This window comes from Martes martes (assembly GCF_963455335.1).
Source record: "Martes martes genome assembly, chromosome: 10".
Taxonomy (NCBI): domain Eukaryota; kingdom Metazoa; phylum Chordata; class Mammalia; order Carnivora; family Mustelidae; genus Martes; species Martes martes.
In genome coordinates this window covers 10,062,733-10,076,604 of record NC_137898.1, presented here as the reverse complement: position 1 = coordinate 10,076,604, position 13,872 = coordinate 10,062,733, and the positions used below count along the sequence as shown (strand labels likewise).

The following is a 13,872-nucleotide window of genomic DNA, read 5'->3' as shown; positions in this document are numbered from 1 at the left end:
TGAATGGATAAGCAGTGTGTGGTATATCCACACAATGGAATACCATTCAGCCTTTTTTTTTTTTTTTAAGGAAATTTTGACACAGGCTACATTGGGGATGAACCTTGAGGACATGATGCTAGGTGAACTAAACCAGACACAAAAGGGCACACACTGGGGGCGCCTGGGTGGCTCAGTGGGTTAAAGTCTCTGCCTTCGGCTCGGGTCATGATCCCAGGGGCCTGGGATCGAGTCCCGCATCGGGCTCTCTGCTCAGCAGGGAGCCTACTTCCTCCTCTCTCTCTGCCTGCCTCTCTGCCTACTTGGAATCTCTATCTGTCAAATAAATAAATAAAATCTAAAAAAAAAAAAAAGAAAACTCTTTAAATTAAAAAAAAAAAAGGGGCACACGCTGTATGATCCCTCTTACAAGCGGTCTGAGAGCCGTCCAATTCATAGAGGCAGAAGGTAGCAGGGTGGTTACCGGGGCCTGGTGGGGGACAAGAGAGTGAGGAGTGTTTCATGGGCGCAGTTTTAATTTGGGAAGTTGGCAGAGTTATGGAGATGGACGCTGTGATAGCTGTGTGATATCATGAACATATTTAATGCCGTAGAACTGTACACTTAAAATGGTTGAAATGGGAAATTTTCTGTTACGTGTATTTTACAATTTTTTTAAAAAAAGATAACCAAGTCCCCTCTCAGCGCCACCCCAGCCTCCCGCTCAGCTGCACCCCAGAGGCCCGCTTCCTGCTTTTTAGTCATCTTGGCTGATTTGGATGATTTTAAACCTTTCTTCTGTGGATTTTTACCCTGAGGTGCCCAGCATCGAACAAGGAGCTCTGTGCGGGAGAGGGTAAGGGAGGCACAAGTTTCAAAAAAGAAAACTTCCATCAAAGCTCAGATTTTGAAAATAGCTTGGAGAACCTTCTAGTTCAACCCACGAGGCAACATCAAAGCAGCCACCAGCTTTCCCCTTGGGGCCAGCCTGCCTGGATTCAAATAATGACCCCTCCCCTGTTTGCTGTGTGACCTTGGACAAGTGAAGCAGCCTCTCTGTGTCTCAGTTTCTTCATTTGTAAAATGCAGGGGCTGATGCTACCCTCCCCACCCCGAGAAACACACCTCACTGTGATCAGGTTTGAATGTGTTAATACATGTGAAGCACTTAGAACAGTGCCTGGTACCAAATACAGCCCAAAAGAGAGTTTGGTATTATTGTCATCCAGACTCATGTGAATTCAAACTTCTGCTTGATTCTGTGATGGAGAGCTCACTCCCCACCAGGGCACCCTGTTCCCCCGTTAGAAGGTTGGGTGCGTTAGGAAGCTTTTCCCTCCTTGAGCCTCTCTTCCTGACAAAGTTGGCCCTGCCCTCCGAGGTCTGTCATGAAGACACATGTCAATCAAAGTCAAATGACACCTGCTCGGTGGCGTGCTGCCTCATTCGCCCGAGTTGATATTCCTCTAGGGACCCAAAGCTCACAGAGCCCAGAGTGCAGATGTCTGTCCCCATTCAGGACTCAGCAAAGGGTAGGGCACACTAGCCCTGGATGCCCGTCGGGGCCCTCCCCCAATGGTCCCAGCTATGGACTTCTGGGCACCAGGGCCCCCAAATCCTCTAGCTGGTTTCTGAGCCTCAACCTTCTAGGCTTCGGAGGCGAGGCAGCTGCTGGGGGTTGGGGCCAGCCACAGGGTGTCTGTAACTATGCCATCTCGCAGGAGGAAAACAGGGCTGAATTTTATTGCTCAGGACAGGGCAGGTCTAGAAAGGAGAAAGAGGTCACCCATGTGGCCAGGGCAGTCTGTCCCTTTGGAAAATCACTGAGCTCAACCAAATGGTGTTAGAGTCTACTGCTACAGTCCCAGCACTTCACATCGAATTTGCCAGCATGTTTTAGCAGGGCTTGGTGTGGATTCTGGAGTCAAAGTTGGCTCTACCCCTTCCTGCTCGTGAGGCCTAGGCAGTTTTCTCGTGTGTAAATCGGGGGCAGTAACAATAGTCCCTGCTCATAAGGCTGGACTGAAGAGTGAGGAGACGGCGCAGCTCGGCACCTGCATGGAAAATGCTTAATAAATGGGAACAGTTATGGAAAGAGGGGCTGAGGTGGGCCCTGGATTTCCTGCTTAAAATCTGGAAGGATCATTCAGTCTGTTGCTTCATTTTATAGATAGGAAAGCAGGCCTCTAGCCAAGAGGTCCAAAAGTCACACAGCAATTTGACTACTGCCCAGACCGGCACCTGGTGAGCAGCCCCTAGTCTCCTGTTGCTTGTAGGCTCTGGCCCTCGCCCTCCCAGAGCACTCCTTGCCAGGTCGGCCCCTTTTGTTCCGGAGGGCAGGTGAGGCAGAATGGTCCGTGGCTGAGGTGATAGTGGCTCTGCCCCCTCCTCAGTTCCCTTCAGGAGCCCCCCAGCCTTATGAGGGCTCCACCTGCTGCATCTCCTGCAGTTTCCAGTGGCAGCCGCTGGGTGTCGCCCCACAGCAAAAAACAAAAACAAAAACAAACCGACAAGCCCCTGAGAGCCCAGACCTAATGGGAGTTCAGTCTAAGAGCAGACACCTCCCAGAATTCACCCCCGCACCCCCCACCCGGCCCCATCCTCTGTGGGCTTCAGGCCAGGCTGTCCCCAGCAGCTCCAGAGTTTCCCTCACAGCGTTACCAACTATTTCAAACCTTTCACCACCTCCTCTGTCCTGCCAGCTGCCCCGCTGAGTGCCTCCCCACACAGTGCTCCAGCTACCTGGGACCCATCACCACCCCTGGCCTGCCAGCGCTACCCACCTTTGCCCTTGCAGGGCCCTCCAGGCGGCGAGCCCTCCCTCATCTTCGCCTGGTGCAGGCCTAGCACCTGCTGGACACTGGGCACGGAGTATTTTGAGGGCTTTATGTATTTCAAGGGCTTTACAACCCTGTAAGTAGGTACCATTTTCCAGAAAGGGAAACTGAGGCACAAGTAACACGCATCGACTCTTTGTTGGTAAATGGTAGAGCCAGGGCTTGTCCCACCGGCTTCAGAGTCTGGACTCCTGCACCCTTGGAGGAAGGCCACTCCATCCCTCTGTCCCAACCGCCCATGGAGGTCTTTCCCTCTCTTGTGTTTCATGGGTGGGGCTCTCCTGAGCCTCTGTCGTTCCCCGGGGAGAGCAGGACTGTGTGCATTCACTTGTCACCTTGTAGCTTCTTCTTCTTCTTTCTGTTTAAATAAAGACTTTGTTAAGGGCCGCCTGGGTGGCTCAGTCGGTTAAGCATCTGCCTTCAGTTCAGCTCATGATCCCAGGGTCCTGGGATCGAGCCCCACAGCCAGCTCCCTGCTCCCCCTGCTTGCGCTCTCCCTCTCCCTCTTTCTCAATGTGTCAAATGAATAAAAATAAATAAAATCTTTAAAAAACCCAAACCTGAAGGTAATAAATACTTCAAAGTCATCATCTCCTTATTGTATTACTATATTTGTCCATCAGTCATGGTCTCAAGGTCACTTGCGTCTACTGGATCTGTACAACGCAAATTCTGTATGGTGGCAGCTCCATAGGGGGCTGAGCACGACTTTCCAACTCCCTGCTCGGTGACCTTGCCTTGGTGGTTTGAAAGCAGCCATGCGGGGAGTATTTACATCACAGAAATGTGGCAAATGCTACCCATCTGGGCTCCCCACTCCCACCCTGTCCCCAGAGATCCACTTGTTAAACAGTTACAGGCTTCAAAGCCCCGTGGGGCAAATGGGCTGGCTCAAAGGGAGCAGGGGCTATGGGCTTGGCTCACTGCCATTGTAATTCTTCACCAACTCTGAGGCCTGGTCAATGTCCTTGGGCCTCACCTTTCCCATCTGCAAAATGGGCTGACCATAGCAGCCCTGAAAAACTGAGGTCACGGCCCTCAGTGAAGACGAGGAATTGGGGGTGGTAAGAGGTTTGAGGTTTGAGCCACACTCCTAGCTGCTGGGGCTTGTTGGCCCTGTAATCCTAGTACCCGGCCACAGGGTGGTTTGGGGATTGTCCGAGGTAATAATGTGTGTGGAAGGGACGCCTGGGTGACTCAGTCAATCGTCTGCCTTCGGCTCGGGTCATGATCCCAGGGTCCTGGCAGGGAGCCCATTTCTCCCGCTGTCTGCTGCTCCCCCTGCTTATGCTCTCTTTCTGGCTCTCTCTCTCTGATGAATAAATAAAATCTTTCTTTTTTTTTTTTTTAAGATTTTATTTATTTGACAGCAAGAGGGACAAACGAGAAAGAGAACACAAGCAGGGGGAGTGGGAGAGGGAGAAGCAGGCTTCCAGCCAAGCAGGGAGCCTGATGCGGGGCTCGATCCCAGGACGCTGGGATCACGACCCGAGCCGAAGGCAGACGCCCAACAACTGAGCCACCCAGGTGCCCCTAAATAAATAAAATCTTTTTAAAAAGTGTGTGTGGAAGAGCTTGGCACCAATCTGGCTCTAGCAGGACACAGGAAACAGGATAATTCCCCGAGAGGCTTACAAGTGGGATCCGGGCCCACCCACGTTTGAGTCTCAACTCGTCTCTTTCCTGATGTTTTTGAGATCTCTGGCTCGTCAAGACGCTGCTTGTCTGAGCCTCATTTTTCCCAGGTGAACAGAGGGATAATAATAGCCACCTGGAGGAGCCACTCAGAGGACTGGCCACGAAGGATATAAAGTGTCTGCTGAGAAGTGGATACTTAATAAGTGGGAGAGTGATCGTTCGAGATTATCTTTTATTTCTTGTCACTCAGAAGACAGCAGCTCTGCCCAGCCCTGTCAGGGGAAGCTGGAGACTGGGGCGAAGGGGGTGGGGGGGCGCCGAGGAGGCAGGCCCTAGACCCCCCTGCAGCTGCCTTCATCCGGGCCAGCTCCGCCTCTCAAGGGCCCAGGCCCTAGAAGGGCTTCTGAGGCGTGGGGACGCTGTTGCTAGGCACCGGTTGCTAGGCGACACACTGTTTCTCTTGGCCTGGCCACCTCCCAGAGGGCCTGGGCTTCTCTGGGGCAGCTCCTGCCTCCTGCAGCCTCTCCCCAGACCTCAGAGCCACAGCAGAGGGCAGGTGAGGGTGGGGCCAGCTGCGGCTGGGACCCAGGAGGGCCGAGCCAACATCCCTCTGCGAGGCCCCGGGGCGAGCTAAGGGAGGGACAAGGAGCCCGGGGCTAGCAGTGAGCTCCGGGGACGGGCTGGGAGGGTGTCTGTCCATTCAGTCCCCAGAGGAGGCCATGAGGGGATTAAGGTCAAGTGCAGGGAGTCAGACACCCCAGGCCTGAATCCTGGCTCCCCACCCCCACCCCACCCCCCATTATGAGCTCATCTTTCATCACTCGGAGTCTTTGTTTCCGGCTGTGACCTGGGGAGAGAACAAGGTGTGGGGAAGGCGGGATGAGTATATGATTAGGTGCTGAAGGTGACCAGTCCTTCCTTCAGTATGAGGGGTGGGTGTCGGTGGAGAGAGGGACGGGCCCCGGAGCAGGGATGGCACTGGCTGGGTGGGGCTCGAGCGTCACCCCTGGGGCCTCTGCAGCCCGGGCCTGAGGCAGACTCTGGGCCCTTGGGCCACTGAGCTGATGGGGCTCCTTGTGCTTCCTCCTCAGGCTCCCCGCCGGGGCCCTGCCCCCCAGCACCATGATGGGGAAACTCCCCTTGGGCGTTGTCTCTCCGTATGTGAAGATGAGTTCGGGGGGCTGCACGGACCCCCTGAAATTCTACGCCACCAGCTACTGCACAGCCTATGGTGAGCGCCCCTTTGTGCTGGAGCCACCCCAGGACTCGGGGCCGGATGGGGGGAGGCCCTCCTGCTGTGAGACGAGCAGCGCCTCTGGCCCATCACACGCTCCGAGGGACCCCAGCACGCCGAACCGATCCATCGCCTGAGCCCCCCAGGGGCCGTGTCCAGACTGGCTTCGCCCCGCTGCCCCTCCCCCATGGCTGTCCTGTGATTCTGCCACGCTGACCGTGTCCCTAACCCATCCCTTCCATTCCCTGCTGCCACAGTCTCAAAGGGCCAGACTTCCACGGCTCTTGCTCCAGTCCCTGGTTCTATGCCTTCGCCAGCCCGAGCACCCCTGGGCCCTGAGTGGGGGTGGGAGTTGGGGGGTGTTTCTGGCCCTGCCTGGGAAACCCCGCTCACTGCTCGTCCACTCCCCTGCCCCGTGGGCCGGTCCCGTCTCCTGGCTTCCTCTCTGGCAGGTCGGGAGGATTTCAGGCCCCGCATGGGCAGCCACGAAGGCACAGGCTACAGATCAAATTACCGGCCCGTGGTCTCCTACCACGCCAACCTCGATGCCCTGGACAACCCAGCCATGGGGTACGGTCTGTGCAAGCCTTTCTCCCTCTCTGCGCCCCTGGGCCTTAGTGCTCAGGGGCACTGGAGCTCATTGGACCAGCTGTGGGCTCCACACACGGAGACCCAGAACCTTGCCTGGCCTGGGTCTGGGGTCCTGGGGCCCTCAGGGCATGGCACCTAGCTGGGGACCCAAGGCAGGCGGACTCCTGAGGCACCTGGGGGAGGTTTGGGGGAAGTGGGAAGCTTCTAGAGATAAGCAGCTTCCAGCTTGGCCCTGGTCATACACGGCTCCCACCCCACCCTCAGAGAACAAGTCCGCCACAATTTCCAGTCAGTGACCAATCAAAGCTACCGCCCCCTGGAGGTGCCGGATGGCAAATGTCCACTGCCTTGGAACATGCATCAGACCAGCTCTGGTTACTCTCGGGAGAAGCCCAGTGCAGCGACCCCCACTAAGGAGGTCAGCGGGACCCCGAAGCTGGGCTGGAGGAAGGGCCGGGGGGCGGCGGACAGCGTGAGGATCTCTCCAGCAGGGTGGGACTGCGCTGCCAAGAGTTGGTCAGGGCTTAGATGCCTGGGCACAGAGGAGCCATATGCGGGCTGGGAGTCTGCCCACCTGTGTCGCCTTAGTCCCCATCCCCACCTGCACCATCACCTCCCCTGACCTCCCTCCCCGTCCCTGTCACTGCCATCACCTCTGCCTCCCCTATCTCCAATCCCAACCCCAACACCATCCCCACCCCATGGTCTCCACCATCCCACTGACATCTCCAACACCGCATGCCCGTCCTTACCACCAATGTCACATACGCTTGTCCGTGTTGTCCCCATCCTCTTCATTCTAACATCATTAGAATGATACGATGATGGTCCTTATCACCAGCAGTAGAATGGATACTAATTCATTCATTCATTCATTCATTAATTCAACTGATATGTTCTGAGCATCTCTTTTATGATGCTCAGGAAGGTGCTAAGTGCTGGGGGGAAAATACAACAGGGAAGAGGCAGGGGGGGAAGCAGTAGTGAAGGGGTTGCAACTGCAAACCAGGAGGGTGGGAAAAGAGCTTGCTAAGGAGACACGAGTCAAAGACTCAAGGGAAGTTAGTGCCCTCTGAATGCAGCGATGTGTGAGTTCCCGGTAGTGCAGACGGCAAGGGCAAAGGCCCTGTGGTGCGAGGATCTGCTGTGACAAAGACCAGCAAGGAGGCGGGTGGCTGGAGCCCAGGGAGGGGCTGAGGTCCTTGTGGGTCTCTGTCAGGCCATGGGGCTCTACTCCCAGTGCAATGAGACGATTGTGGGGTTCTGAGCAGAGGGTGGGCGTGATTGGACTTCATTGTCAAGGGACCCCTCAGGCTATGGATACTCTGTAGGGGTTAAGGGCAGGAGCAGAGTCAAGATGTGACTGCCCCCCCTTGCCTGGAACATGACCAGCCACTTCCTCCTCCCAGGTCAGGAAGGTCCATTTTGACACCCAGGACTATGGGCCGCAGGCCATCCCAGGGCTGGAGCCCCGGGACGGGCCCCTGCTCCACCAGCTGCAGGGCAAGGGCTCGATTGAGTGGGAGAACGCCCGGCACGTGAGTGGGCAGCCCCCAGTCAGGCCTGTGCGCGGGACAGGGGGAGCAGACCCACCTCCTTCCCCTCCTGGAGACAGTCACTGCTGTGACTCACCCCAAAAGCCAAATACCTGGGGGCTCAGGGTCCCTAGAAAAACTGGGGAGAGCCAAGGATATTTGGTATTTCCAAGACAGTATCAACGTCGTCCTACGCTTCCTTACTCGTGTCTTGGGACTTAGGACTTAACCCCATCCAGACTCCCGGAGCTCAGGGCCGTGAAGTGTGATGGGAGCACCCACTTTACTCCCTTAGCCTCTCTCTTCGCGTCGGGCCCCCTCCTTGTCGGGGTCCCTGAGGCCCATGTTTATTCCTGGGAGTCCTGTGTGGGATGGGACGGGCTTCACGGTCATGGGGAGCTTATGGTGGGCTGTATGGCTCTACGGGGCTCTGCCGCCCCGTAGGGGAGGGATTTGCACCGGGCCTGCTGTACTCGCCCTCCCTTCGCAGACTGTACTGCACAGGTCTACTCGGAGCACTGAAGGGCCACCACAGCCACCAGCTGCCTCCAGGCCCTGGTCCACCTTGTAGGCCCCAGTGCTCTCCCCTCTGTGTTCCAGGGCCCGCGCTTCATGACCTCTGAGTACAATTCCAAGTATCTCAAGGAGCCTTCAAACCAGCCAGGTAGGCACCAGTCTGCGCTCCTGCCTCTCTCCCAGGACACTTCCCCCCACCCAGCCACAAGGAGAGACACTGGGGGACCCAGATGGAGCTGGCCAGGGACATAGATGTCACCAGCAAAAGAAAGAAGGCTGTAGAGGCAGCCTGGGGGACCTGGGCCTTAGCGCCGAACCCTGGAAGGGCAACTCACTGGCTCAGGAGGGTTGTCAATCCTGACCCCAGCCGTCTCCAGGCCTGTCGGTGCCTGTCCTTCCTGTGCCTCTCTTCTCCTCTCCCGTCTTGTTCTCTGTCCTTTCTGTCCGGGACTCTGGAGACTTCCTGGTGCCCATGATCCTAGAGCTCTGGCGTCCGGACCCTTGGAGCCAGCTCCCTCCCCACTGGCTGGGACTCGGAGCCTCTGGAGGCCATATGCGTGGGGCCGGGTGGCTGAGGTTGGGGGGTGCAGTATAGGGGGCCCATGTCTTTTGCAGATCTCTTGCAGAAAAAAACAATTGGCGCCAAGGAAGAGACTGGCTTCACCGAAGAGTCCGCCAAGAACCCCATTGTCTTCCGGTCGCCCTCCCAGGCCCTCCCGGGGGACCCCGTAAGTCAGGCCCGTACCTGCTAGAATCTCAGGGCTACTTCTAGCTTTTTAAGAAAATGTGAGCTACAGAGACCTGCGTTCAAACACGAGATGAACGCATGTGGGTTAAAAACGACCACTTTGGTCCGGCTCCCCCAGTTTATAGATGAGAAGACTGAGGTCCAAAGAGGAGAAGGGGCAGAGCCAATGTTACTCAGAGTCCAGACAAGAGCCCTGGCCTGCTGGTTCTCACTAAGCACTGTTACTCCCCAAACTTCCCTTTCCTCGGTTACCCCAATCATATGCAGGTGTTGTGAGCTCTCCTTGGTGCTCAGGATCTGGGGCAGCTGCCTCTGCCTGGCTAATGCGCCCCTGGGGGCCTCTTTCCAGGTCCTCCTCCCTGGCCGGAGCGTCACCAGGTCCGACTTCCTCCCCATGACCCACCCTCACGTAAGCTGAGCCGGTGGGGGTGGGGGCCTGTCTGAGCCCACAGCCGGGGTTGTTCTGCGGGGCAGTTAGAACAGTACCCAGAGGACTGTGGGAGGAGTAGCCCAGCTCTGGTGCCAGGGGCCCCTCTGCTGCCTTAGGGGGACGAGTTCCTGCCTGTGCTGGCCAGAGGATCCGAGCGGGAAACTGGCTACAACCGGGTGACCGAGAGGACACTGAACCCTAGAGTGAGTGGCCCTCGGTGGGGTGGGGGCTCCCTCAGAGAGGGAGTATTCCCACGGGAGGGGACAGGGAGGTTCCTTGGGCTCAGAGGCATTTGGGCACTAAGGATGGGAAGAATCAGGATATTTGGACCCTCCAGGGGAGGGGTGAAGGCCTGGAGCTGGAAAGTGAGGGTGTCTTTGAACCAGGGCATTCGGTGTGCCTGGACGGGGAAGGATAAGGTCCTGGGACTGGGTGCAAGCTGGGGATCCGTGTGCCTCTGCCTGCCTGCCCTCTGTGCTTGCCGCCTCCCCAGACCACCCTCTACCTTTCTTGTGGCTCCGTCCCCTGCAGGTGCCCCCTCCTGGCCCAGAACCTAGCAGCATGAGCCACCAGCAGTTCCAGCCCCCGCAGCGGGTGCAACAGACGAATGTTGCTTTGCTGGGCCGGGAGACCGTGGGGAACAAGGTGAGGCCAGGGTGCTCAGCCCCACCCCCAAATCTCCACCCCTCCTGACCTGACAACTCCCCTCCATACCTCTGGTGCAGGAGCCCACGGGGTTCAGCCTGAACAACCCCGGCTACTTCCGGAACCCTTATGACCCTGACCTGGATAATCGGTACCTGACCACTTACAACCAAGGGTGAGCACCCCCCCACCCCCGTCCAAATCCAGGGCTGTGAAGCCACCATGCATTTCACAGACAGACACTGGGACACGTGATGAGCTCACAGCCTGCGAAGTAGAGCAGCGCTGAATTAATGAGGGTTCCCCCAGAAGCAGCCCCTGAGCCAAGGATTTGAGCATGAACCCCTTACTGGGGACAGTGGGGAAGCTGGGAAGTCATGTGGAGAAAGGAAGGCAGCCCAAAGCCAGCGTGTTATTAACCGGATATCCCGTGGGGAGACTCTAGAAAACAGTGCAAACACACAACTCGGAATGATACAGGCCAAGGGAGGGGAGAGAGAGCTGGGGTACTGATACCCCCACATCCATCAATCAGTAATTAAGGGCTGTCCCCAGGGACCATACTAAAGATCCCAGGCACCTCCTTGCTACAGGCAAAGCAAGCCCCAGCAGCCCAAGGGCAGCCTTCCTCTGTACTTCTCTCTGATGCCACGCAGGCTACTGGCGCCAGGGCTGGGGGGCAGGGGAAGAACATGGGGGCTGAAGAGGGTCTGGGTAGAGCAACATGGTGGGCTCTGGGCTGAAAGTAAGCTCTTTGCTAAGCATCAGGGAAGGCTTCCAGGAAGAAGTGGGCAGAGAGCCATGGGGAGGACTTCCAGGGTCAGGACTGGATGGGAAGGGCATTACAGAAGTAGGATAAAAGAGGTATAATTTTCTGGACAAAAGCCTCCTTGCACGACATCTGTCATCTGTGTGAGCATGTGTCACCTGTGTCCACACTGACCCCCAACTCCTTATTCTCCCAAGTTGCCTCCCATCCCTGGGGCTGGCCCCCCTCTTTGGGATGGGGACCTTGAAGTTCAGATGGGAGAAGTGGTGCCCAAACCACAACACATATCGCATATTCCTGACACAGGTGGCTCCTTCACTTCCCATGAAGGGGGAGGGGGGAGGGGAGGGGCAAAGACTCCCGCTGGGTGTCAGGGGCTAATAGTGCCCCGGCACCTCTCTGGGCAAACGTGCTCCTCCTGGAGCTCTGGCAGACCCTCAGCTGCAGCCCTGTCTATGCAGTCCTTCTCCTACCCACCCCTCGGCTTTCCCGAGCTCCTGCCAGGTGTCAGGCATGTGGCTCCTTTCCCAGGGGTTGTAATCACTGATTTTCTCATTTATCTCTCCACATCTTCACATCATAAGTTCAAGGGCGGGGCCCACATCTGAAGCGTGGCCATTTCAGAACCTGGCCCAGTGCTTAGTGAGCATCAGCAAAACGGATGCAAAGTGGAATGCCTAGAGAGAAATGAATGAACTGGGTCTCCGCTCCCCACCCCTGGGAAGTTCATGGGCTAGAGAGGGAGCCGGCAGGCACACAGTCCTTTATGCTCCCAAGAGCTGGCACAGCATCAGGGGGCCGTGCAAAGGAGGGTCGTCCAGTTCAGGGACAGAGCCAGAGCAGCGTTCCCAGGCAGACAGGGGCTCAGGGAGTGCCTGGCCGAGGGCACGGCATGAGAAAAGCAAGGAGGCTGGAGGGATCTGAGGCCATTTGTGCTCTGCTGGAGCCAAGATTCCCGTCCAAGAAGGGCAGGGAAGCTACAGAGGTGGGCAGAGGCCCCCTTATCACCAGCAACACCCCACCCTCCCATGCTGCAGGTACTTCGAGAATATCCCCAAAGGTCTGGACCGAGAAGGTTGGACTCGAGGGGGTATCCAGCCGCAGAAGCCCGGGGGCTATGCCCTCAACCAGCCGGTCACCCGCATGGAGGCTACCCCCAACCCCACAGAAAGCCTACGTCACCTGCACCCCCACGTGGGAAGGTAGCCAGCCCTTCCTCCTGTCCGTTGAAGCATCCGGACCTTTCCCCAGCTTCCTCCCTCCATCTGTCTGTCTGTCGGTCTGTCTGAGAGACCCATTTCCTCTCTCTGGCTTGTTCACTGCTTTTCCTGGTCCTCCCCCCATATCCCCAGCGACCCTTCCCCCTGCATGGCTGCCCCCCACCCACCCGCCTCATTCCCATCCCAGAGGCCCCCTCCACACCCAGCCAGGTTGCAGGGAGGGGGCGGGGACAGAGCTGAATGGACTGTGGTTCCACCGCACTCTGACTTGCTTCAGCTCAATTCAATTCCTCAAAAATTACATTTCTAAGACAATGGCCCAGAGTTGGCAGGCAAACGTCTGTGGCTTGGCTGACCTAGCTGAGCGCTGCTGTAGGGGAGGGGCAGGCAGAAGAGAAGGTCCCACCGCGCCCCACATCCCCCTCACCTGCACCCCTTCCCGCCCTGCAGAACCCTGATCTCCACGGACCCCTTCTATCGAGTCCCGCCTCACAGCGGCCGCTTCATGACTCCCAGCTGAGCCCAAGTCTGGGTAAGGGGCACCCCATGTGGGCCAGCCGCACATCCCCAGCTCTGTGTCAAGCAAGACCTGCTGGGGACCCAGCCTCAGAGTGAGGGGTGGGAAGTGGGGGTGGGGGTTGGCCAGAACCCTGGGAGCCCCTCGGGCCTCATCTCCATTCCCCACAGGTTTGCCAACGCAGCAGGGCAGGACAGGAGCTGGTTACAGACCCTACCCCCCACCCTGTCCCTGCCGGGACTCCCCTGGCTACTTTCCTAATGAAATAAAGAGCAGTGAAGTGGCTGTGTGTCCAATCACTGGCAGGAGAGCTGGGAAAAAGACAGGGGAGGGCGGGGCGAGCATACAGGGGGTAGGAGATCAGAGCAGGACCTCCAGGGCCCTTCTGGGTCCCGCACAGGATGGTTCAAAGGAGAGGGGAGGGCAGAGGAGCAGGCAGTCACAGAGATTCTCTCTAGAGACAGATGGACAGGGGTCTGCGTTGGATGAACCCCTGGACACTGACCTAGGGAGGGGCAGGGGCTGGTGGAAAACTCTGGAGCCTCAGGGCAGCTTTTCTAATTGTAATTGTGAGAATTAGAACAAGGTGTCCCCACCCCCAAGCACGGTCCCTAAAGAGCAAACTTCCTGTGGGAAGAAAGTATCACCAGGGCCCCCAGCCTGCAAGGCAGAACCTGGGCTGCCTCTGCCTCCCCCACCTCCACCAGGTGCACTTGCACAGTGCACAACTGCACAACCGTATGCTGTGTTCCTGCCACCACCAGCTCCTCATTTCATAAAGGGGACCTGGACCCAGAGAGAGTGCATGAGTTGCTGGAGGTCATACGGACAGAGAGGCAGCAGCAGCCCAGGCCCAAATGTCTCCAGAGCCTCCCAGGCCAGCCTGCAGGCAGAGGGACAGACTCTGTGGTCTAGCAGCTGCCCTCCACCCTCGGTGGGTGTCTGTGGAGCAGTGCTGCTGGCCCCGGGGCCTGGTGTACCTACCAGCCGCCTGGAACGGCAGGCCCGGGGGCTGTCCTCACTTGGCCTGGCTGGGGCTCCATGTGGGATGTGGGCGGCTCCAGCTGGCTCTAGCCCTGGAGTGGGGGGAGTAGGGGACACAGAGTCTCTCAGCTCCAAACCCAGCCAGACTCCGGACCCAGGGCCAGCCCCACAGTCTGTGGGTGGGTCCTGCTGGTCCATGGTCTCCAGCGTTAGGGGCGAGTTACCAGAT

The 13,872-nt window shown here is 57.6% G+C and overlaps 1 protein-coding gene across 1 annotated transcript; it reads left to right on the top strand.

Moving 5' to 3' along the window:
- Positions 1 to 5,576: 5,576 nt before the first annotated feature.
- Positions 5,577 to 12,942, top strand: SAXO4 (stabilizer of axonemal microtubules 4; the record flags this gene model as incomplete). The annotated part of the gene is made up of 13 exons (XM_080817709.1): positions 5,577 to 5,685; positions 6,141 to 6,258; positions 6,544 to 6,697; positions 7,689 to 7,817; positions 8,415 to 8,478; positions 8,946 to 9,058; positions 9,428 to 9,487; positions 9,625 to 9,711; positions 10,040 to 10,153; positions 10,234 to 10,328; positions 11,960 to 12,124; positions 12,593 to 12,674; positions 12,830 to 12,942. 12 exons carry the CDS (start codon positions 5,577 to 5,579, stop codon positions 12,660 to 12,662), a joined length of 1,278 nt encoding a protein of 425 aa, XP_080673835.1. The 3' UTR covers positions 12,663 to 12,674; positions 12,830 to 12,942.
- Positions 12,943 to 13,872: the final 930 nt, after the last annotated feature.